Genomic DNA, 24614 nt, shown 5'->3' with positions numbered 1-24614 from the left:
AAATCTAAAAGTTGGTTTATTTAAAAAAAAGAAAACTCTGAAGCTGAGGTTTCTAGCTTTACCAAAAATGTGGTTTCCTTGCTGTTTGTGTTTCATTTCCCTTGCTTATTTACCAAAAGATAAACTAGTCACTTTTTTCCCTGGCTTTGCTTAGTTATAATTTTTTTAACCTAAGAAACAATTTCATTTTGGACTTTGATAATAGGAGATCCTGTCTTTAGGTTAAGACTCATTTTACTACTTTAAAGTTTTACTTATTTTAAAAATTCAGTAGCTAAAATTCAACCGACACACTCAAAATACCAAAACAGGGGTGAGAATGGCAGCAGAGTTTGTCAGCTAAATTCTAACTCTTAAGCAATGAGTAAATAGGGATTTTTTTTTCTTCATAGTCCCCTTGATGTCATTTTAAGAATCTTCACTAAAGTAAGCTTCAGATGCTCTCAGGGAACATCCTCAACTAGCTTGAAAAGTTTTTTACTCCACTAATTATGTAGAATGTATGTGAACTATCCAGCCTTAGTTTCTAGGCAAAATGATCATTATTATTTTTTATCTTGGTGGAAAAGTAGCCCAGAAGTTAGGTCTCTGCTCCCAAAAGAAAGAAGAAGGGTTAACTTGACACAGAGCAGAGTCCCAAGTCAAGGACAAGGGCTCTTTTTACTGCTACTGTTATAGTATCAATAACCAAACAGAGCAGGTGGTTCTGCAGAACAAACCTCTACATTTGGGAATGAAACAGAGAAATTGCTTTCATTTAAGTATACCTTCAGAACCAAGAATTTTCTAGAATAAAAAATAAAATCAGGCACCTGAAAGAGAAAAATACAAAAAGACATAATGTGAAGTACCACTGTCCCTATTCCTTAGGTTCTCTCAACATGGAGTCCCCCAGACTTTGCCAACTGGCATTTCTGAGATTCAAAGTACTGAATCTGGGTGCCCAGGGCTTTTCTAGGCAGAGGATTGTGTCAGAAAATGGAAATTAATGCTGGCTTTGCCACTTGGGCAAGTTACTTCACTTGCCTGGATGTGGACTTATGTATCTAAAGTCCATGTTCCTTTCTACATTTTCCCCTATCTTGTCAGACTGGAGGGCAAATAACTTACACATCTAATCATACAACACTTAAATTTCTTTGATGAATCAAATGCTCATAATTGCCTTCCAGTTACAATGGATTACTTTTATTGTTCTACTATGCTATTCTTTCACTAGCATTATTTCTGTCAGTCTAGAAGCTGAGCTGTAAAACAGAATCCAGCAATAATTAATATAAATAACATTTATCTGTTATAGATATTGAACTGTGCCAAAATTGTATATGTAAGTTTTTAAGCATTTTATTATTTTTTCAATCTATTCCTAATGATCTGACAAGCTTTATTTTTCAAATTCAGAACAAGACTAGATGTCTAATAAGAGGTCCTTGAAGGGGTGTGTGTGTGTGTTCATAAGATGACAGGAATGAGTTGGGTGATTTCCCACAACTAAGTTTCAAATTGTAGAAAATAAATGATTAAAATATTTCTCATATATATTGTAGGAAATTATATATTTATATATATGTTCCTATTTTTAGGAAACAAAGATATAAAACAGCAAGTATAGGCAAAACACTGAAAATATACCAGCTAAGTAAATAAGCGTTACTATCTAGTGCTATAAGGTAGGAAGACTCTACCTTAATTCACCCACAAATGAACATGGTTTCAGTGGTGTAAAGCAAAAGAATGTTTCTTTCTCACAAGTTGGCCAAAGAAATATTTCTGAGTTCTTTCTCCCTCTGCCAATAGAATTAAAGTATCAAATTAAAATAGCCAAACTTTTGCTGATAACTGAAGGTATTAGTCTGTCTTCATGCTGCTGATAAACACATAACCTAGACTGGGCAATTTACAGAAGAAAGAGGTTCAATAGGACTTATAGTTTCACATGGCTGGGGAGGGCCTCAGACTCATGGCAGAGGGCAAGGAGGAGCAAGTCACATCTCACATGGATGGCGGCAGGCAAAGAAAGAGAGTCTGTGCAGGGAAATTCCTCTTTTTAAGACTATCAGATCTTGTGAGACTTATCACGATAACGAGAACAGCACAGGAAAGACTTGCCCCCATGATTCAATTACCTCCCACTGGGTCCCTCTCACATGTGAGAATTCAAGATGAGATTTCAGTGGGGACACAGCCAAACCATATCACTACAATAAGAATATGAAAGCCAGAATTTAGACTTAGCATACAGGAAAGAAGGAGACATTATAGATTTTTAAGGAGAAATGAATTTGAAAAGGGCCTACTGTTGAACCATTAACCTGAAAGCAGTCTCCTTCACCCCTAGCTAAGATTCAAGAGATATATCAAAATGCTGTCCTAATTTAGGGATAGTCCAGAATGTTTTCAACCACAAGGACAGAATCTTCCAAAGGCAAACATTGCAGTACACCATGAGAATTTTCCAAGCATCACGTGCCAAATGCCGCACAGATTCTGAAATGTTCCCTCTCTCCTGTCTTGCCCCACAGCCTCAGAAGGGGCCACTGTTATTCTTGGAAGTACATTATATCGGTAAGTATGTAAGGTTGAAGTCTTGCCATTCACTAGTTTAGTGCACAGGAAGCAGCTTGTCACTATCGGCCCTGTCATTCTAGGCAGCTCACTTCATGTTCCCAGATCTCTTTTTTTTTTCACCTGTACAGTAAGGGCAGTAGAACTAAGAGGGTTAAAGTATTTTCCAGTTATAAAGGTATAAAATTCTATAATTTGTCAGGGTTATATGATAAGAGGATGAAAGACTAAGCCCTGATCTGGGCTTCGTAGACTCTAGCCTATATTGATTTCTATAAGAAGTCATTTGTTTATGAAATTTGTGAAACTGTCTAGATAGTGAGCAATACACAAAATTATCTGCCTATGTATTTCATTTTGGGGTTTTTGGTGCTCTACCTAGATTTAGCACCTAGCTGTACCATTGAGGGCTGCATATTTCTTCATTTTTAAAGATCTGTCTTTAGTTGAAAAGAAAATGTTCAAACAATACCTCTCAGTGGGCTAGAAAATAATATTAATTTCCCTCATTCTTTTATACACCAGACTATTAACAAACATCAGTATAACATGTTTCCTTATAAAAACATTAATGTTTTTAAAGATTAGTAAAGATTAATATTAGGAAATATTCAAACTAAAAAGAAAAAAGCTGATTTTAATTTAGAACTTTACAGTTTTCCATAAATGTATGTCATTTATGAACATAATTTCTACTTGGTTGGATTCCTTTTCTGAAGTCATTTATATAATGTATTTTATTGAACAATCAGCAATCAAAATAAATTACTCGTTGACTTTAGACCTCAAAATCTCTGCAATTATATAAAAAACTCTGCAATTATCAATCAAAATTCAATATTAGATTATAAATTTCTAGAGGGCAAATGTCATGCAGCATTACCTTTTGTATGGTTCAAGGAATCCTGTACATTATCACACAAGCATCAGATGCTTCACAACCTGCTTTGTAGTAAGTTGCACTTCCCTGTTATCTTAGATATCCAAAAAAAACACATTTTATGAACTGGTTACTTACTGTGATGGTATGTACTACCGTTTGAAGTAAGTGTCCTGACTAGGACAGAATTCTTTCCAGCTGATTTAAGTGAAGAGGCTTTAATGAAGTAACCAGTTACAAAAGTGTAGGCACTGTGAAAGAAACAAGGGATAATGATGATAGGCAAGTAATAGACAGGAACTGCTGCCAGTTCTTGAGCTTAAAGAAGATGGAGAGGAAGTATTATTTTAGGGATGTCAGTGATAGCCAGAGTCCTGGAGGAGGGGTCATCCAGTAAGAAGGGATGCAGCCACTGCCAGAAATGTGTCACTGAAACATAAAAGAGGAGTGGAGGAAATATCCAGAGTTCTCTCACCTTCTGTGTGCTGATCTAAGGACTCCATTCTCCCATTGACAAAACAAACTCCAAGTCTTCTATTTAAAAAGGACTGGTGATTCACAAATGTCAGCACAGAGCTGAGCAGAGAAGGGGAAAGAATGGATCTGGGGGCCAATCGAAGGAAATCCAGTATAGCAAATATTGCATTGCCCCCAACACAATACATTTTCTGCTAATACTAATTCATAGAAAATACTTTCTTTTTGTCAAAATTTGCTTAACAGAGGCAAAATTTTTCAAATAGAACAGATATCAGGTCAAATTATATTTCATAATAAGAGGCACAGAGGACGGTAAAAGGATTAGGGAAATTTTATTGGGAAGTAATTAAAACAATAAGCTAGAAAGCAAGAAATATGCTTCTAGGAGTCTGGGAGCAGGAGTAAAGGAAAGGAGGTCAGGTTGGGTTGACACAAAGGATGCAACCAAAATCTCCACACAGTAAGAAAAATCTAGAAAAAAGGATTGTGCCAGGGACATAAAACAGGGAAAAATCAAGTCTTAATCGTTCATGAAGCCATAAATAGAGGTCACATTTTCCCTTAGCTCTTGTAGAGAAAAGGAAAATCAAAAATAATTTTCAGGGGTTCTTCTTTCTTTTTCAATATCTCTCTTTCCAATACCTGGTTTCTGAGTCCTAAGATAACCATATTTTGCCCATCATTAATGATAAACTGCCTAAATTCATGTATTTAATCATGTATGCACGTTCTTTATGGGGTAAGTTTCTCTGCCATATTTATTGGAAAAAACCTTGCACCATTCACAATGCTTACCTAGCATATAGTAAGCACTCAATAAACATTAATTGAATAAAAACCAGTTAAATGTCTGTTGGCACAACATCACAACTTTAAAGAAAATATTATAATCTGCCAATTAATTCACAAACATGAATGACTAATATCAGAATGTTTACAATTTTGCCATAGGTAATAGGACTAAGATGCCTAGAGGGCCTGAAGTAGAAGGAGGCACAGATCCACAAAAGGACAGCTGGGAACACAGAAAACAAACAAAACTCTTCAAAGACTTCACAGCTTTGTCAAGGGAAGGTTCTGTTTACCATCAGCTGGGAGGGGACAAACAGCAGCTTTGTGAAAATATGTTTGTTGTGTTTACTGCCAAGATGCAAAGTTCAGTTCCAGGAATTTGTGGTGATTTATTGTATGTTTTAAACAATCTTATACAGAATTCTTTTTTTGTTTCAAAAGATCATTTTTATCATCTTGGCCATATTTCCTTCCTAATAACAGATCATTAAGTCTGTTTGAAAGTGAGGGAACAGAAAATTAACCTTGGTTTCAAACTTTGAAAAAAAAATTGTTTAAGCAACCTATGCTTTGAAATATCACAATACTTTATGGGAAATTAATATTAGAACACAGAAACCCAGATCAAATTATAAATCTACTTTTCTAGAAAGTCTCATCAGTTTTCTAGAGGTGAACTTATAAATTCAGATTCTATTTAAAAAATTGGCTTTCCTGAAAATATGGGGTATTCATTGATTTTTTATTGTGTTCATCTCGGAAGCGTTGATAAAATATCCCCCTTTGCCAAGCATATATCAATATTTATTTTGGCTAACCAGCTGTTATTTAATAATTCAACACTTTATTACTTTTCCCTGGTTTATCTATTGCAGCAAAGATGTAATTGATTTTCCATAACTAAATCCCTAACCCTTTTTATCATTTCTACTCTGCCATCTTAGACATTAGAATAATGAGTGGTCAATGGTAAGAAGGGGAGTAGGAAGGAAGAAAAAGAACATAAACAGGACAGACGTTGCAAAAATTAGGGTAGTAGCCTAAGGTCCATCACAGGAGTTCCAAATTCTGGTCTACCATGGAGTGACCTGGGAATCAACTTATTCATCTATAAAATGCATGTGTTGGATTCAGTTATAGCTAAGATTCCCACTGGCTCTGAAGCACTGCATGCTACTATCTGTGGGATAACACTGCTTTTCTGTTCAATTGAAGCTCCTCGTTTAAAAACAATAAGGTATCACTCCTTCATTCACCCAAATGTGAGTGATTATGAGCATCATTTCTAGCTGCAGCCTGGGAAGTGCACAAGTCCTAACAATGCCTTAAAACTGGCATGATCTGTGTCCAGGAGGGAAAAATGGGCTGCGACACATACTCAGAAGGCCTGCACCACAGGCTGAAAAAATTAGGCCTCCACATGTCTGAATTTTTGAACAACCTGGCTGACTTTTGACCTGACTTAGCATTATTTGAAGCAGCGTACTGACACTGCCAATAACATCATTCATAATAGGGCACACATCTTATAACTGAACCACAGGCAGTGCTGAGCAACATAAAGAATCCAGGCAATACATATGTAAAATGTAAACTGCTAAAATAGAATAGCTACTACTGAAGGATCTGCTAGTACGTACACTGATTGCTTCTCTGAGGTTGAAGAGCCAGGTTTTAGGATTCTTCAATGGCTGCAGCCATGGTCTCATTTTAAAAAGCCTCAATCATTTCTCAAGACATCACATGTAACAAAAGGACTGCATCTATTTCTGTCAATACAGAGCTAGCCTAATAGTAGTAGATATGTTTAGGGCATAGAAATAAAGTATGCCTTCCTGAGGTTGGATAAAAGAGAAAAACAGCCTTTGAGAATTAGTAGGTACCACTCTAATCTGAAGCTTGTACTGTCCTTTTCAATCCTAGCAAAGAAACAATTAATAAAGGAACCCATTAAGACCTGATTATTGCAGCTAAAAAAGGAAGGTAGAATTTCAGTCCTTTGAAGTAACTGAGAATGATTCAGGCCTCATTACAGAGATATAATCTACATTCATACATTTATGTTAGCGATTCAAATCTATTGGGAGAGATTGAATTCCGTTAAATAGTGCATCTTTCCTGTGGAACTTTTCTCAGGCTTTCTCGGGCTAACCTAAGAGGTGACCTAACAATGCAAAGTAGTGGGGTATTTAGGGATTCAACTGTGCTTTAAAAGAAAGGCTGTACAGAAAAGAAAAAGAAGAATGAGATATAATCTAAAAAGCTATGTCAGCTTTTCCTTTGGGCTGTTTTGTAAATGCCCTCTTGTCATCACGCTGTACAGAAGAGTGGCGAAGGGGCTCTAGAACTTTCAAACACTGCACCTGCTGCAACCAGATTTTAATATGAAAGTTTAAAGACATCTTTTCCCTCATTTTAGACAGAAAAAAAGAGAAACTCCTAGCTAAAAGATCTGAATAGCTTCTTCTACTGGAACATAAAGTTGGTAGATTGTGTGTGTGAGAGAGGGAGAAAGAGAGACTCGCTTTAGATTGAAGGGGCACATGTCTAGGGTGAGTTTAACAAAAATTTTTAAACCCCAAGGTGGCATCAATAGTGTTGGTTCCTATTGTAGAGAAACCCCAAAATAATAACTTCCTGTGTTTTGTAACTTTTCACAGCAGAATCTTTATTGTTTGGTTTCACCAAACATAATTTTTAAAAAATGTAGTTTTAATTAGTTGTAAATTCAAACATTTGGATTCTTCTGGAACATTGGGCTGAAATGCAAATCCACGGGAAACACTACACTGTCTTTCAGGCATTTGTCCTCTCAAGTATAAAACTGTGAACTAAAACATTGAAATTAGCACTGTTGGTTAATTTTTCAGTATCCTAAAGAAAAATACTTGTTTGATGGATGCTGTTTATTTGCTTAACTTTCCAATTAATATCTACAGAAATTACAACTAATTATATTAAACTTAAGAACCCTATTGTAATGTCCACCACATTATTGAACTCTTCTAAATAAGCACCGCATGAGTTATAACTAATGCAAGTAAAATCCTGATTCTAGTATTAAATGATTCTATTTCAAAGGATTTGAATGCACAGAAAAATATAAGAACATTCATGTAAACTCATTTTTCAAGTCATTAAATACTTAATTGAGCAATCATTCCTAATGCTCATCTCTAGAGCTATTTTTTTTTTATTTGTTTGCATTTCTCTGGTTCACGACCAACATGGAGGTCAAACACACATTATAGGGATCCTGGCTTGTGTGAACACAGGCTCTTCTAATTAGTTCCCTCCAAATTACAGTTGTTGTTGTTAAACTCCCAGTTCACCTTGAAGTGTTTCTCTATCTTACACTGGCAGCCTAATTTTAGTTTGAAACATATGAAATTACCATTTTTGTAGGTACAAAACTTTAAAATGTTGGCAATTTCATGGGCTTCAACAAAATACAAATGTCTAACTGTACTATGTGACATAGATACTTCATTCCAGTACATGTTTAGGCATTCCTTCTAGTTAAATGTTCCCTAGTTTAGAGTCATTCTTAAAGAAGTGGTCCTCTAGGAGGTATTTCTTATTCAGATTGGAATGGATTATCACAGTATTTCCTTTTTTGTGCCTCTTTACTCTTGGCAAAGGCTTCCTAGCCTTCGACTTAGTTCTGTCAATACCTGGGCTGTGAGCTAGTTTCTTCGAGCAAGGGGGGAGTTGGAGTGGCGTTAAAGAGTGTGAAAAGGAGAGGAAGACTCCTAGAGCAGTGATACTGTGAAACAGAGCCCTTTAAACACGAAATGTGAAGATAGATAAAATTAAAAAAATAAAAAAATAAAAAACCTCCACTTTCTGACTAAGTGCAAAGGAAATTGCATAGAAAAGAAAACAGACAGCAGGGTATTCAGCCAAATTGTATGGTAAAATCTTTGCGATCGCCATAAAGTGCTTTTGCTTTGAAGTGCAAGCGTGATTCAGTGAAGGGCTCAAGTTAGCAGTTAGAAATCGGTTATTTGGGTCCCTGATTTCATTTGCGCCAAGAGACAGGCAACTTTTAAGGGTGACGATAAATCTCCCTGAGCTTAAAAGGCAGAAAGGGCCAAAGTGTGAACTTTTTACTTCAGCAACGGAAGCGAGAAATCAGTGATTCATTAAAGAGGAGACCTCCTTGGAAGCTGGCAGCAGAGGAGGAAAGGACCCTAATTATGTCTTCCTTCTCTGTGCTCGCTCCGATCAGTTTATAATCTGCTGCTCTGGAGGGTTTAAAATCCTCAGCATCTTCTGCTTTCTCCCAGCCCTCTCCTCTTCTGGGAGTGAGAAGGAGGAAAAAGTCAGCCAAGCACCAGGCTCCAGGTGGCTCTCAAGTACTTCACTGCCAAAAGAAATGGGGGTGGGGGGAGGAGATCCTACGCTGGAAAACAAGTGAGAAAGGGGCTCCCCAGAAGGGATTAGTTCAGGCTGGAAGATAGCAAAATTCGGAAAGCTGGAGGATACCGTCAGCGCCGTGGCCCGCGCTGAGAGCAGGACGCTTTAGCAACGAATTTGCCAGAGCTAGAGGCGCCGGCGGCGGCTGCGGCCGCAACAGCAGCGGCGAGGAAGGGACCTGGCAGCCCCCAAGCTCGATGCAAAGGCATCGCGCTCTCTCCTCGCTCCCCTGCTCCCCCACCCCCTTCTCTGCCCCTTTCACCCTCCCTCTCCCTGGCGTTCCCAGCAGCGTAGGGTTTCAGATGTCCCACCGCCTGTTGACCCCCTCCCCCTTCTTCTCCACCCCTGCAAATGAGGTTTGACCAGCAGAGGCAGAGCCCACCTCTGGCTTAGAATCACTGACATTTAGACTCCAGGTTTCAACCTGTTTACAAGCGGACTTTCCAAAGGAAGGGGGTGGGGGATAGGGCCATACAAAACATCAGCTGCCTTCCCCCAAAACAAAAAGTGGCTTTCGGCAGCCTTCAAATCGGCAGGCACCACTAAAAACAGAAAGGAAGAGAGGGAAGAAAACAACGGCGACTGGGTAGCTGCCTGCAGTTCTGACAACTCCAAAGGGATACACTTGTAGAAGCGGCTCGCAGGCTGGGGCTCCGCAGAGAGAGGCCAGAAGGTGCCAACCGCAGAGGGGCGCAAATATCTCCCCCTATTCCCCACCCCACCTCCCTTGGGTTTTGTTCACCGTGCTGTCATCTGTTTTTCAGACCTTTTTGGCATCTAACATGGTGAAGAAAGGAGCAAAGAAGAGAACAAAGTAACTCCTGGGGGAGCGAAGAGCGCTGTGACCAACACCACCACCGCCACCACCAGCTCCTGCTTCTGCGGCCACCCACGTCCACCATTCACCCGGAGGCTCCAGAGGCGCAGGCAGCGGATCCCAGAAAGGAGCGAGGGGAGGCAACCGGCTTTTCCGAGGAGTTATGGATGTTAGTGCATTCACTTCTGGCCAGATCCGCGCCCGGAGGGAGCTAACCAGCAGCCACCACCTCGAACTCTCTCCTTGCCTTGCACCAGGTCTTACCCTTCCAGTATGTTCCTTCTGATGAGACAATTTCCAGTCCCGAGAGTTTCAGTACAATGTGGAAATGGATACTGACACATTGTGCCTCAGCCTTTCCCCACCTGCCCGGCTGCTGCTGCTGCTGCTTTTTGTTGCTGTTCTTGGTATCTTCCGTCCCTGTCACCTGCCAAGCCCTTGGTCAGGACATGGTGTCACCAGAGACCACCAATTCTTCTTCCTCCTCCTTCTCCTCTCCTTCCAGCGCGGGAAGGCATGTGCGGAGCTACAATCACCTTCAAGGAGATGTCCGCTGGAGAAAGCTATTCTCTTTCACCAAGTACTTTCTCAAGATTGAAAAGAACGGGAAGGTCAGCGGGACCAAGAAGGAGAACTGCCCGTACAGTAAGTAACAAATGCGTGCTCCCCTCCTTCCAATTATCCACCCCCAGCCCACACGGGGGGGAAAAATCTCTTCCAGATGTGGCCAGCTAAATATTTACGTCCCCAACCCCTGTAAAATGATTAAGTGGAATACTTTCACACTAATTCACCACCCGCCCCCCCGCCCCATGTATACATTGTGCTGCCGCATCCCCTCCCCTAAGCGCGCTCCCTCCACATCCCCCACCCCTTGCCGCCCTATCCACTCCTTCCCTCCAGCCTGTCACTCGCCGGACCACGCAGGGCGCTCAAGAGAGTTGTTGCAGTGCAAAGATGCCCCTTTTCTCTCTCCACCGCCCTTCCTACCTCCTCCAAAGAGCTCTTTTTCTTTCCTTCTGGAAATGGCTCAAGTAAACACATTTTGTTTCTTTTCCCTGGAAATCTTGTTAAGAGTTTGGGACAGGCTCCTCAAGCTGAAAATAATCATCCGCTGTCAATTATAGGGGCTTTGTGGGAACTTTATTTCAGAAAGAAAAATCAATTCCACTCTCTCCCCACCCCCATTCCCTTACCCCAGCACCTCTAGATATGAGGGAAAAACATTTTTCTGGTTTTGATTTTTGTTTTGTTTTGTTTTGCGTCCCTTATGTTAGTTTGAGTGATTGCAGTCCATGAAGTTAGCTTTTCAGGCACCACCGCTGCTATTTGTCTTCTGCCTGCCTTCTCTCTTGGTAACATGATGCTCATGCCTGCATTGTCAATAGCGTATGCACTGCTTCGTGGTGTCCTGTTGTACTGTTTCTTCTGAAACCTCTCATATTGCAGAGCCATACTACTACAGCATTGTAAACATCTGGGGCTGGATTCACACAGACCTCACACAAATTTCATTGTCATTCTTTTATTTTCAAAGTAAAAGTCATAAGTCTGTTTCCATGGCTATAGTTTATCCTACAGTGTGACGTTTTCTCCTCAGTGTAAATTATGCCTGGGATCCCTAGATTTTGTTCTTGCCTTTTCCCTCTCTCTTTCCTTCTTTCTCTCTTTCCCTTATTTCTTTCTTGCAGGGGTGTGGGCTGGTTGAGGGAGAGAGAACTAGAAGAGGAGGGGTGGATATTGTGTCTCTTCTTGAATCAACCCAGCAAAACCAGATTACTCTGTTGACTTCCTTTCTCAGTTACTTTCAAGTGGTGAGACTTATTCATCCTCTACTGATTATTATGTGAAAGGAACCCAAGACTCTGTAATGGCACACTGAAGACAGTAGACAATGATGTTTAAACATCTTTAGTGACCATTTGGCATTATCTCAATGGTAAATTCCAAGTCACCTTTAAAGGAGACATTTTTGTGTTAGTTTTTCAGGAATTCTAAGCATAGATTATCAGCTAACTTAAATACATGAGTCAAACATTTCAAGATTCCTTGGTTTAGAAAGTACCAGGTACTAATGGGAATGACAGTTGACCAGCATTTAACATTTTAGTTTTGAATACAAATTTACAATAATTAAGAATTTAGTTTTCTTCTGTGGGGATGCACACACACTCAACATTAACTTCTGTTCCTCCTCAGCCACTGGTTCTATTTACTAAAATTCACAATATGTTTATAAGTAATAAAAATACGTGTAGAAGTGCTTTTAAAGTGTTTCATTTTATGTTTCATACTAGAGATAATTAAGTACTACATTACCTGATTCATAGAAAGTAGCTGAAATAATGTCATAAGGATGACAATTATTTTTGCTTAAAAGTCATTTGTTACCTGAATTCATTAGATCCTGTGTATATAACCTCTAAGGTTTTTTTTTTATTAAAAATGTGAAAACTTTATTTTCTTCTAAAATAAAATAGTTGTGGTGTCATTCAGTTAGGAGGATGGGGAAGAAGCTATCCAAACAGACAGAGTGTATCCAAACAGACACCTAGACAGAGTGAGCTGGAAATTTTAAAAAAAGAAATTCCGATGGACTGATTTCTTATTTTTCATGGAGAAAACTCAAAAGAATATGATAAAGTTTCAGAGTGTTATCTTTGAGCAAACTTTTTTCTTTTTAACGAATGTTTGTGCTATACTTTAAAGGTCTTTATAATATGACTTAAGAACAAATCTGCTGTTTTAGTTTACACAACTTAAATTGCTATTTTCTAGAATCATAATCACATGTGATTAGTTGCATAGTAAAATGATTTCCACCGTAGAAACTGAATTTCATCTTTACAATAAGAACTACCTGCAAAGAAGAAAAGTATACAATATATATTGTATAAAACGGGTGTAGAAAAGTTCCATCCTAACTGTCCAAAATATACTAATATTTTATTTTCTGTGTGATAACATATATTATTTGTTATAATGACAAGCTAAATATCTTATATGGTAATGCAATCTTAATCAATGACTAAAAGTGAAAGTGGAGGGGTTCACTCCACTAAATATTGTCAAATCATAAACAATTTAGGCTTTCCAAGAATATCTGTGTCAAAACATAGCAAGTGAAAATTAGAGATTGAAAAAGCCTTAATTTGACATGTGGCCAGGTAATCTAAATGCTGCTACAATTTCCAACTGGACTGATTCAGCTGAACTACATGGTATTAAGATATTGTCTAAATGTTGCATAATAACATATGAACAAACTTTTGCCATGCCTACAGGGTAGCCAGCCAGCCGTCCACCAAATGGTAGCTTGTTAAATACTAGGATCTCTAACCTCTGAAGAGTGTCAGTTCCTTTTCCAAAAACCACATTTCAGTAATATTTGCCTAAACAAGTGATTAATTATTCTCAATACACAAACCTGTTCTTTTGAGGTTTGCTTATTTGAAGATTAATTTTCTTTGTTACTTTTGACCCTAGTATTATTGCTGCTAAATTGCAGTAACAGCTTATCTAAAAGGGTATATGTTTTTGATGTCCTGGATAATTAAAAAACTGTTTTACTGACTTTTTGCCAGCAGAATGCTAGCAAAAGGAAAGTAAGACAATCATCTATAAGTATTGCAAAGTCATTTTTAACTTCTACTTTCAAAACTAGTTCCCAGAAATTAGATGGTTCTAAAAAGACCACATGTGCTAACAAAGTTCTTCTCTATATGGGTGATTATTATAATTTTTTTGGGGGGGGGCTATACTTTTTGTTTGCTTCTTTGTCATGATATGAGAGTAGAATAAAGAGAGCAAACATGAATTATTTTTCTGCTGCTAGAAGTCTGAGAAAGCTTGAATAATTTAGAATAGCTGTGGTGTATCTGTCACTAGATATGTGTAGGCTCATTAAGGTTTTTGTTTTATCATTCTTTACATCTTGAGCTTTGCCCTTGAAACCTTACCACTCGGCTTTAGTTCTGACCTCTTAGAAAGGCTGGATACAGCTGTTAGGTATCCTTGCAAGTGGGACCAGTTGACTTATTTCTGGATGTGAGTAAAACAGCTGTGAGCTTCTCCCATGGTTGTCATTTGTAGAAAAGAGGGATCTAGTGAAAGGAAAATGTATACCTAAACTTGAAACAATTAAGAATAGATATTCCAAAAAGGGAAAGTCACAAAAAAGGCTCCTGGGCCTTTCTAGGAAAGAAGTATGGAAGGCAACAGAGAAATCAATATGTAAAGAGTATGCTGTATATGCTTTATCTCTTTAAATACACACTTCATTTAATAATCATAAGAGTCCTATAACTATCAATATTTTTCAAATTTGAAAACTAATACTGAAAAAAGTAAATTGTCCAAGGTCATTCAGCTAGAAATGGGCAGAACCAGGATTCAAGCCCCAGCCTATTGGTTGTATCTCTCCTTTCTTATTGTACCTTTCTGCTACTTCCAACATTAATATCAATTTATTAGAATATGACACCTGAAATCTCTAAAAAACACATTATCCAGATCCTTACCTGCTTCTTGCTGTGAACACCATTCTTTAGAATTAAATTGGAACAGAAATAAAATGACAATTGCAGAAAAACAAATACATCAAACGTGTCATTGCAGGTGGCCACATGATATCAAACAAGGCTAGTGTATTCTCTAGGTAAATTCTCTCTTTTGATATTTGGGAATATAATTGCTTACGGATATACACAAAATACACATACATCAATCTCACTTATGTTAACAGAGGTCATTAGGAATATATGACTATTTAAGAAAAATCCATGAATGTCATTTTATATAGTAATTATTTACAGCTGAGGGCCAAATGTTTAATTGTTCCCTTGTGTAATAAAATAAGTTGATTGTAAATACCTGAGAAATTGGACTGTTGTAGAAACTTCTGATATATGACTCTAAAAAGGGCGACATCTTAGAGACTTAAGCTATACATATTAAGAAAATTTTAAAATAAACCTGCAAATCAAAAAGGTACTTTACCATATAAAATGACAGATTATTGTCTGGGATTATTACTTTTTAACCAGGACTAGAGCTTATTGTAGGAAGCTAAATGAAGTGAGAAAAAATAATTGTTGAGGAAAATAGGAACTCAAAAATTATCCCCTAATAATGACACAAGAGTATTCTGTGAAGAAAAAACTATAGACAATTTATGGCTTCCACTGGTATCTTATTTCAGTTGTGGTTGTTTCTAGAATTTAGTTGCATAATTTATAACCGGCAGCATTTAATCATGAGCATTGAGGATTTATGAAGGTGGAAGACACTGTATTTAATGTTTACATGACATTGTCCTGTTACCTTTACTGCATTTCTACCATATGGAACCTCCACTTTGATGGATTTATCATAGATCTATTAAAAATGCACAATTCAAGAGAGTTTCCTCTTCATAAACCTGATTTATAACCACCTACAAGGAGAAATCTAAGGAAACAGTTGTCAGGAATCACACGCCCATATTGGAGCATGAGAATTCAGAGACACCAAATTCTAGGTCTTGGATATTTCAGTAACCTATTACCTAAAGGTGTGAATGACTCTTTAAAAGCAAGTGTTTTCAAAATGATGCTTAGGCACAGAATTTTAACAAAAGAAAAAGAAGTGGAAGAAGTGTCTTATAGGATCAAATAAACCCCACTGTCTTTATAGTTTCTTCTACATTTATACTTTCCAGTTTAGAGTGAAAAGCTGCATTTCTTTAGAATTTAAAGAACTTATAGTAGAACATGAATGAACACTTTAAATTTCTATACAATTACTTTAATGTTCAGAAGCAAACCCCATTTATTATCCAAATGTCTAACTTTCCACAAGCCAAAAAAATGTTGAAAAAAATTTGACAGCTCATTTGAAATGGAACTAATGTTCCTCCCATTTATGAGCTGCCTGTGAATAACTACATCTTTCCTAAGCCTTAATGTCTATATGCTTATCCGACATTGTAGTGCAAATTATATTTCTTTATTATGCTTCAGAAAGAAGAGTAATGTATGTGTATTAGTGCAAAGTGATTTTAATCTATCTTAACATTAATTTTGTGAACTTTGCAATCAAGAGTAATTCAGATGACATTTTTAGTATCTGTCAACCTTAATAGTTGATGTTTGCTTAATATAAGTAAGGAAAATACTAGAATTTTCCTTCCAGAAATTACAAATCTATTTTATTTTATAGAAAAGATGGAATATACAATTCATGTTTATGTAATTTTAATATAGTTTTATCACAATATAGACATGTAATCAACTTCATTTTGTCTCAAGTCGTTTATGCAGAAGTGTTTAAATCTTTCATGGTATATTGCAATGATCTAAGATAATTTACATTTGACATTTGACCAAGGGTGTTTATTACTTTGTTTTCCAGATTTAAAACATTATTTTATAATCAGCACGCTTTCTTCTCAATGCGTGTTACCTTTATCTGTGCCATTCAGTCAGTATAACAAAGAATAGCTTAGAAATGCACCTTTAAAATTAACGAAAGGAAATATACCCGCATCTTGGAAAGCCACCAGTTACACTCTGATACTGAATTAATGAATACAAAATGTTGACATTGTACAGAATCAGTTTAAAACCCAGTACTTAATTTGTATAGATTTTACACAAATAGAAAGTTTCAAGATATCTAAAAGGGAGCCAGGTCACCCACAAAATAATGGCCTTAAAGGCTCCCTTGCTTTTAAATCAGATCAGTTGTGTTCTTTCTTTGAACGCTGTGTTCTAATTGGCACAATAAATCAAAGAAGACACTCAGAGTAGATTCCCATGTAAGGTGGACAACTGGACAGTGACTTTTTACTGCTGCTAACACGTGCATCCAATTACTATCTGATAGATTCATAGTGCTGGCAGTAAAGCATTGCCTTATTTTATAGTTCACCTAATAATTCTTCAACCTAAACCAGTCCACCTTTACCTATACCCATTCTGTCAGTATGTGCATTATTAATGAATGATTTTCAAAGTTTTGGAATGCTTCCTGCAAGGAATGATGTCATTGAGTTATTAATGAATCATCTAACCCTAATAGAAGGCAAAGTATTGATTAACTTGATATACCCCAAATTTCAAAGAATTGTCAACTAAACAAACCTAATAATTTCACCACAACTAGAACCTAATTCTGAATAGGGTGGGTTAAATTCCATCTAATTCTGAATAGTGTTGGATTGCTACAAGATTTAGAACTTTTTTAAAAAGGTATTTTTAATGTTTTTCTATAATAATAAGTATTATTACTTTTCTTCAAGGACCTTGTGTTAACAAACTTTACTGAAAAAACAGACATGTTATTTCATCCTTAACCTTTTTTGTTCCTGTGTTGAGGACAACTTGACATATTCATAGAGTCTTTACAATTCAAGGCTCATTGACTTCTTTCTAATAGCTTTGTTTTGAGTCAGTCTGTGACAACCTGCTTCTGAGGCATTGTAAATCCCTAATAGTTTACCATCCCTTCCTCACTCCATTATTTTCACCTCCTTGGTTTTGTGTTTTTTTTTGTTGTTGTTGTTTGTTTGTTTGTTTTTAATAACTTTTCTCTGGTTTCAGAACTGGCTACATACCTTTAAGGCCAGGGAAAGTCATTCATTAGTGTTACTTGGCACCCAAGGTGACATTCAGGGACATAGCATCTAAAACTGATAGTGTTGTTTTTATTTTGCATAAAAATCTTCAATGGTGTAAATTCAATATACTTCATCAGGACCGTCTTCTCATTTCAATTCTGCAGTGAATTCCTTCTTATCCCAGCATTCCAGGTCAACTTCTTTTAAGCTCTGCTGTAAGTGAAGTGGACAAACCACAGATTAGCACCCTTTAGAGTACTGATTATCCCATTACTAGATCATCATTCTGCATTTTTCCTCCAAGTTAAATTTTTGCTCCCAATAACTCTCCCTACTTTTCCTATTTTCTTTTAAATTATTTGCATACGTAACACTTACTAGCTACTTTGCCATTTTTCTTACATTTTTGCCTTTGTCTGGACTATCATAAAAGAAAGAAAGTGAAGATGATTTTAAAAACAGGGTCTCACTCATGATCACAGCTTACTGCAGCCTGAACCTCCTGGGCTCAGGTGATCCTCCCAGGCAGTGGAAACTGCAGGCATGCACCACCCAGCCTGGATTGTTTGATTATTTTTGTTTGTTTGTTCGTTTTGTAGAGACAGGGTCTCACTATGTTGCCCAGGCTTGTCTCAAATTCGTGGGCTCAAGTGATCCTCCAGCCTCGGCCACCCAAAGCACTGGGATTACAGGTGTGAGCTACCACACTCAGCCTGAACACTTCTATTTTTCTACTTTAGTTGTCATTTATTTTAAAAAAGATGAATGCTGATTTGGAGGTCTTTGATATTCCCAATTTCCAGAATGGCACTTAGATTATCAAGCTTCTCTGAGTACCCCTGTCAAATATATGTGACTTTTAAAAATAAAACCTCGGTTCTCAATAAAACTGTTTTTAAATCAGGAAACAATGTAAAATATGTATAGTATGTCAGATGAAACAAATGTAGAAATGCATATGCCTTAACTAGGAATTTTTGAAATACCAACAGGAGTTAGAATCTGAAGTAATTCCGTGTTTTCATATACTTCTCCTAAGAAAGAATTTTTTGGCACTGATTGATGAATTAGATTTAAGTTTATCATATGCAGAATCTGACTCAATAGTCAGATTGAGATAAATACGTTAAATTTATCTGTTATAATAGTAATAAAAGTCAAGCTTGTTTTTACAATTGTTTTCAAATTTTAAGTAACTTTAATTTACTGACAGAAATATTAAAGGAAGAATTAATATTCTGTAACATGGGGTAAACGGTAACATATGACACTGATTTACATACTATTGATGATCTAAAGTAAGATACATTTATAATGGTATTCATAGCAGTAATTACCAGATTTGGGGGGTCATTTTTTGGGAATATCTCTGCAGAAGGATATGATTCCACAAGTATAAAAGAAAAGTGTTAGTGATGTTAATCACATTATAGTATTAAAAACCTGATGAACAAAAATAGTGTTTTAGAGCTCAAATATGCTGACATCCAGGAAACAAGAGAGATGGTAAAGATCACATAATGAAACGTTTGAGAAGCCAGAAGGAAAAGTAGAAAAAGAGAAGAGGCCTCAGAGTGTTTGGACACATACTGTGAAAGGAGGAGGAGATGCTTTGCTGGAGTGATGAAGACAAGGGTTTTGAACTCTCAGGAAAGAGATCAAGCTAATGAGTAGCACTGCAAAAGGGCTGACATGACAAGAAAGGTGTGAGGGAAATATAACCCAAGCCCTGGCATTCAACTGGATGTTAAATTAACTGAAATGAGAACCTATGATCTAAGAGAAGTCCCACAGAAGTCATCGCAGCCAGGCTATCAAAGCAAGGAAAGCGAAGTCCCAGTTCCTGCTAAAAAGGAGGTATGAGAAAGTGATTAAAAGTATAGGCTTTGATTCAAAGTGATAAAAAGTATAGTCCCAGAGTGAAAGCAGACTTTGAAGCCGCACACCTGTAGGCAAACTGCGAGATAAGAGTTGATAACTTTGGGCATGTTGTCATCAGTAAAACAAGGATATTAACAATACCTACCTTTTTACTACATGGTAAAGATGAAATGAGATCTTACATTCATTCATTGAGTCATTCAACTGAAATTTGAGTGCTTGCTTTGTGTCAGATAGTGCGTGAGGCACTGAATAAATGCATTGTTGAAAAAAGTTGGTCTTTCTGCTCTCATAGAGCTTACATTCTCCACAGAAAATGTCAAAAAACAAGTTAACCAAGAGGTGATATGATAAAAAATTGAGGTGAGTGCTATCAACGACACAAGTACAATGTTTTAATAGAAAACTAGGAAACGACTGGGAACTACTCCAAAGAGCACAGCTAGAGAAGCCTTTTGAAGAGGTGAGAAGCGAACTGCAAGGGGAGAGTTTGGTGTCTCATTCAAGAAGTACAGAGAAGGCATACTGAGGCTGGATGTGGCAGAAGTTTGAAATCTGAATGGACACACACAGCTTAATGGTGCCTGGCACATCATAAGCCTTAATCAAAAGGGTACTATATAAAGAAAAAGTAAATATGATGCTTCCTTTTATTTCAGGGGGAAAACATCAGGAAAGCAACAATTATATTATTCGATGAAGTGGCGTTCAACAATGCAGGAACTGAGGAAATAGGCGGGAAGGAGAAATATACCTGGATTTTGTTTAAAAAGGGAAATATTGGCCAGGCACAGTGGCTCACGCCTGTAATCCCGGCACTTTGGGAGGCTGAGGCGGGGGGATCACGAGGTCAGGAGATCAAGAACATCCCGGCTAACACGGTGAAACCCCTTCTCTACTAAAAATACAAAAAATTAGCCGGGCGTGATGGCGGGCGCCTGTAGTCCGAGCTACTTGGGAGGCTGAGGCAGGAGAATGGCGTGAACCCGGGAGGTGGAGCTTGCAGTGAGCCGAGATCGCGCCACTGCACTCCAGCCTGGGCGACAGAACAAGACTCCGTCTCAAAATAGAACTACCTGAAATTTGATTTGGAACTGTAATATTCATAATGTTCTGAAGTTTTGGGGAAAACGTAGAGGCCTGGTTCTTTAAGAAACTGGTAGAAGAAACAGATTTAGCACTTCTAATCCAAAAATCTCAAATCCAAAATGCTCCAAAATCCAAAACTTTTTGAGTGCCGACATGATGCCAAAAGTAGAAAATTCCAAACCTATCCTCATATAAAAGATCACAGTCCAAACATCGAAGCACAGTTTATTCAGCATCCCCAAGGGGAAAAAAGATCCTCCCATCCCCCTTCAGCTGCTGTTGCTTAACAGCTGATACAGGTATTCTGGTGATGTTACTGTGCTGCCTAATTACCCCAAACACATTATTTTTTCACTGTAATAGTGGTATGTCATGTTGTTTACTCTTAAGTACTTATGTATGAATAAGTGTAAGAAAATGATTGCTTATCAGTAGCATTTAAGTTCAGAGTCAGGAATGAGGGTGATGCCAAATAACCACAGATTACCTACATCAGTGGCTAAGATAGTGACACCTTTGCTTTCTGATGGTTCAATGTATATGGACTTTGTTTCATGCACACAATTATTTAAAATATTTTTAAAAATTACTTCCGGGCTGTGTGTATATAAATCACAAATTAGTTTTGTGTTTAGACTTGGGTCCCATCCCCAAGATATCGCATTATGTATGTGCAAATATTTCAAAAACTGAAAAAATCCAAAATCTGAAACGCTTCTGGTCCCAAGCATTTCAGATAAAGGATACTCAACCTGTACTTGAAAACGGAAGGTAACTTGAGGAGAGAGCAAGGTGCTTAAAATAAAGAACAGAAGATGGATATTCTCAAGGACACAAGCTGTAAAAGGTTAAAAGAAAGAAAGAAAAAAGAATAGTAAAATAGGTAACCATGGAGATTTGATGATTACAGAATAAAAGGTAACAAAGAAAAGTAATTCTTAATTTTTAAATATTTCAGAATAAATCTTATATTTCAACTTACAGTTTTGAACCAGCATTATCACAGATACTTAGTTCTTCATAAAGTTGGTAGTTGTTTCTTGTTTCTTATCCTATTACTGTGACCTTTTTGGCTTATACCCTTAAAGCATTTGCAGTCTAGAAGTAGAAAGAAGAGACTGTCACAGGGAGTTGAAACAGCATATAAGGCAGTTTGTATGCAATGCCAAGAAGCAGGACAGAATTTAAGTAAACAGCAGTCTCTAACTAAGGGAGGGATGCATGACATCAGGGGGTCACACTGAGGATAAGGAACTCTAGCTAGACGAGATAAAACCAGAGAAGGAATAATATTCTAAAAGAAGGCAAAGAAATGTGTGGGTGTGGAGTCAAACATGAAATTTTCAGGAAATCACAGGCAGGAAACAGAAAGTTTGCATGCAGGTAGGCATCTTCTGACAGACAAAGCAAAGTACAGTAGAAGGTGGTATCATGTGAAAGGGAAGTATGTAAATTTATCCTCATATTTGTGGATCTCAACTTTCTGGCAAAATATTACATTGACATGATTTTTATTTAAACTTGCCCTTTCCTTTTTTTTTTTTTTCATTTTTACTTCTTGAAGTAAAAAAAGAAAGTGGAAGAATATTTCAAAGAAGTATTATCTACATTATAATTGACAATCTAAATATAGTAAGTAGCAAGAAATTGTAGCTTAATCAAAAGGAAAAAGAGCTAATTTTATACTAGGGACATGGAAAAGAAGTAGTTCTTCTGCTCTTCACTAAAATGACATATTCTTTGTATTTCTGATTTGTCAAATGATCATTATTTTAAAATTTAAACTACTTGGAACTTCAAAAATTCTTAATATGTATATTTCACTGTGAATAGGTTTTGTAATTTCCATCCAATTCCCAAAAGGAACACCTGAAGCATCAGTATTTCTTGCTCTAGCTGTGGACCTTTTTTTTTTTTTTTTTTTTTTTTTTTGGCATTTGTATTGTAAATTGTCTTAGATTTACTTGGTTTACATGATCAGAAAAAGAAACAAAATATGCTAAACTTCTTTTTCTGGAAAAAGAGTACATGTAAGTATTTTTTTAAACAAACTAGGAGAAACATACAGACAGCATATATACAACTACACCCCCCTACTGACACTATGAGCTCTCGAGTAGATAACACCCACAATCTGGATTATTTATAAAATTTCATAGCTGTGTGATCATGGCCAAGTTACTCCCTGGGTCTTGGTCTCTGTATCTTTTAAGTTTAGGTAATAATATCACCCACCTCACCACTGTTGGAAGAATGAGTCATAAATTTACAAATGAGACTATAATTGTAAAGTTGTATTAAATATGGGACCTAACACCATGTAAGAGTTCAACAGTGTTAGTTCTCATTACTCTTTTATGCCATGACTACTTATGTTGTCACTAATTATTCCATTATGTGAAAAGTTCCCTAAATCATTGAATAATAAAAAATTTTCCAGATTAATGCTTTCATCAACTGATTTTCAGAAAAAATTTGTAATATGGGTAAGATCATCATTGTTATGCCCATACTATGTTTAGATGAGAAAATTAGGCCTAACCATTATTGTAGCAGACTGACATTATAGAGTTAGCATAATTGAGTATAAAACCTTGGCCAGTCTTAGTGATGGTGATCTTCTATCTTTGCCTGCCTGGGACAGTTCCAGTATATGTCTCTTGTTCTGGCATTTTATTATTCATACCTGTTCAGTCTCAGTGTACTATCACAAGACCATCCTAGTCTTAATCAGTGTGATCTATGTAAGGCACAAATCCACACAAGCTAGTTCCCTCTTAGATACTACTACATACCATCACATCACATGTCATATGTCATATAATATCATGTAATCTCTACATTCCTTCACATGTCATATAAGACCCTCATGATTTACTCCCTACCAACTCCCTGGCCTCATTTCTTACTACAGTGCCCATTATAGCTATTTTACATTGATTTCAGTTCTAGAACGTGCCTTTTCCCTTCATGTTTGGCCTTGCCAGACACTGCTAGTTCAGCCTGGAATGATGTCCCGGCCCTCTTTCCCAGCTCTTCTTCTTTTCAAATTTCACTTAGATGTCATCTCTGGGAAACCTTCCTGCTGTCCTCTCAAAACTTGTGCTTCCAAAAATCCTATACCTAGTATTATAATACAACCCCACACTTGATTAGTTGACTGTTTACCCATCTAGTTTCCTCATAAACAGAAAACTTGTTGAGAGTAAGAACCATACCTCATTGACTTTTACATGCAAGCACTTAAGATAGTATTTGGCATATAATAAGTCCTCTTTCTACACAGTATTAAGTAAATTACTGCTTTTAACCTCATGATCTTGGTCAACTTACTTAGACTCTCAAAGTTCAGTCACCTGGTCTGGAAAGGTGATTAATATGCTACCTACCTAAAATGATAGTTGAAATAAATTAGCTTTTAAAATTTCACTTAGTTATAAATTCTACAATTCTGAGAACGTGAAAAATAAGTTAGTAAGGTCGTCATTATTTAAGAGACTGAATTAAAAAATTCATTGAATTCATTAAAATTTCTGAATAAAAAATGTGTAATCATGAAGTGAATCATTTTTCATGTTTCTCTAGTTTTCCTAAGGTTACTACTGATAACATTCAGTGGATATTAAAAGTTACTTTAGCTCCTTTAAAATTCCTGCTATGAGACAGTTATTTCTAGTTTCAGAGTTGTATTTTTGGGTTCTTGGATAATTTGGTGGCAATTAAAAAATGAGCAATTCTTAGTAATTATTTTGGAGAGGAAGAATAAAGTGCTGCAAGGAGTGGGAGTAAAGAGAGTGGTCTTGTCTGTGTCAAAACATTTACTGTGGATCTTAAGCAGGTCATTTACTTTATCTTGACCTCAGAGGCTTAATAATAATATGACTGTATTTAACTAAATTATTATTAAAATATTTTAGTTTAGTATATTTATTTCACAGACTAGGGACTAGATTCCTGGAGTGTACTTATATTAGGAAACGTAGCTATATTATGCTGAATAATGACCACCCAAAGGTTCTAATCCCTGGAAACTGTGAATGTTACTGTATTTGTAAAGTTTTTGCAAATGTGATCAAGTTAAGGATCTTGAGATG

At 36.8% G+C, this 24614-nt stretch overlaps 1 protein-coding gene and 1 long non-coding RNA gene across 2 annotated transcripts in view; one reads left to right on the top strand and one right to left on the bottom strand.

The window, feature by feature from the left end:
* The window catches only part of LOC104656316, a 28640-nt gene extending 18416 nt beyond the window's left edge, over window positions 1-10224 (bottom strand). The window contains exons 1-2 of the long non-coding RNA XR_747109.2: window positions 10043-10224; window positions 3584-3696 (exon numbers count right to left, since the gene is read on the bottom strand). This is a non-coding gene — a long non-coding RNA (uncharacterized LOC104656316). The remainder of the gene's footprint in view (window positions 1-3583; window positions 3697-10042) is intronic.
* FGF10 (fibroblast growth factor 10) overlaps window positions 9537-24614 on the top strand; it is a 94595-nt gene continuing 79517 nt past the window's right edge. Inside the window, exon 1 of the mRNA XM_010355918.2 lies at window positions 9537-10598. Within this exon, the coding sequence (XP_010354220.1) occupies window positions 10274-10598 (325 nt within the window). The 5' untranslated portion in view covers window positions 9537-10273. The remainder of the gene's footprint in view (window positions 10599-24614) is intronic.

The sequence above is a fragment of the Rhinopithecus roxellana genome, chromosome 3, assembly GCF_007565055.1.
Source record: "Rhinopithecus roxellana isolate Shanxi Qingling chromosome 3, ASM756505v1, whole genome shotgun sequence".
Taxonomy (NCBI): domain Eukaryota; kingdom Metazoa; phylum Chordata; class Mammalia; order Primates; family Cercopithecidae; genus Rhinopithecus; species Rhinopithecus roxellana.
This window is presented reverse-complemented; position numbering and strand designations above follow the sequence as displayed.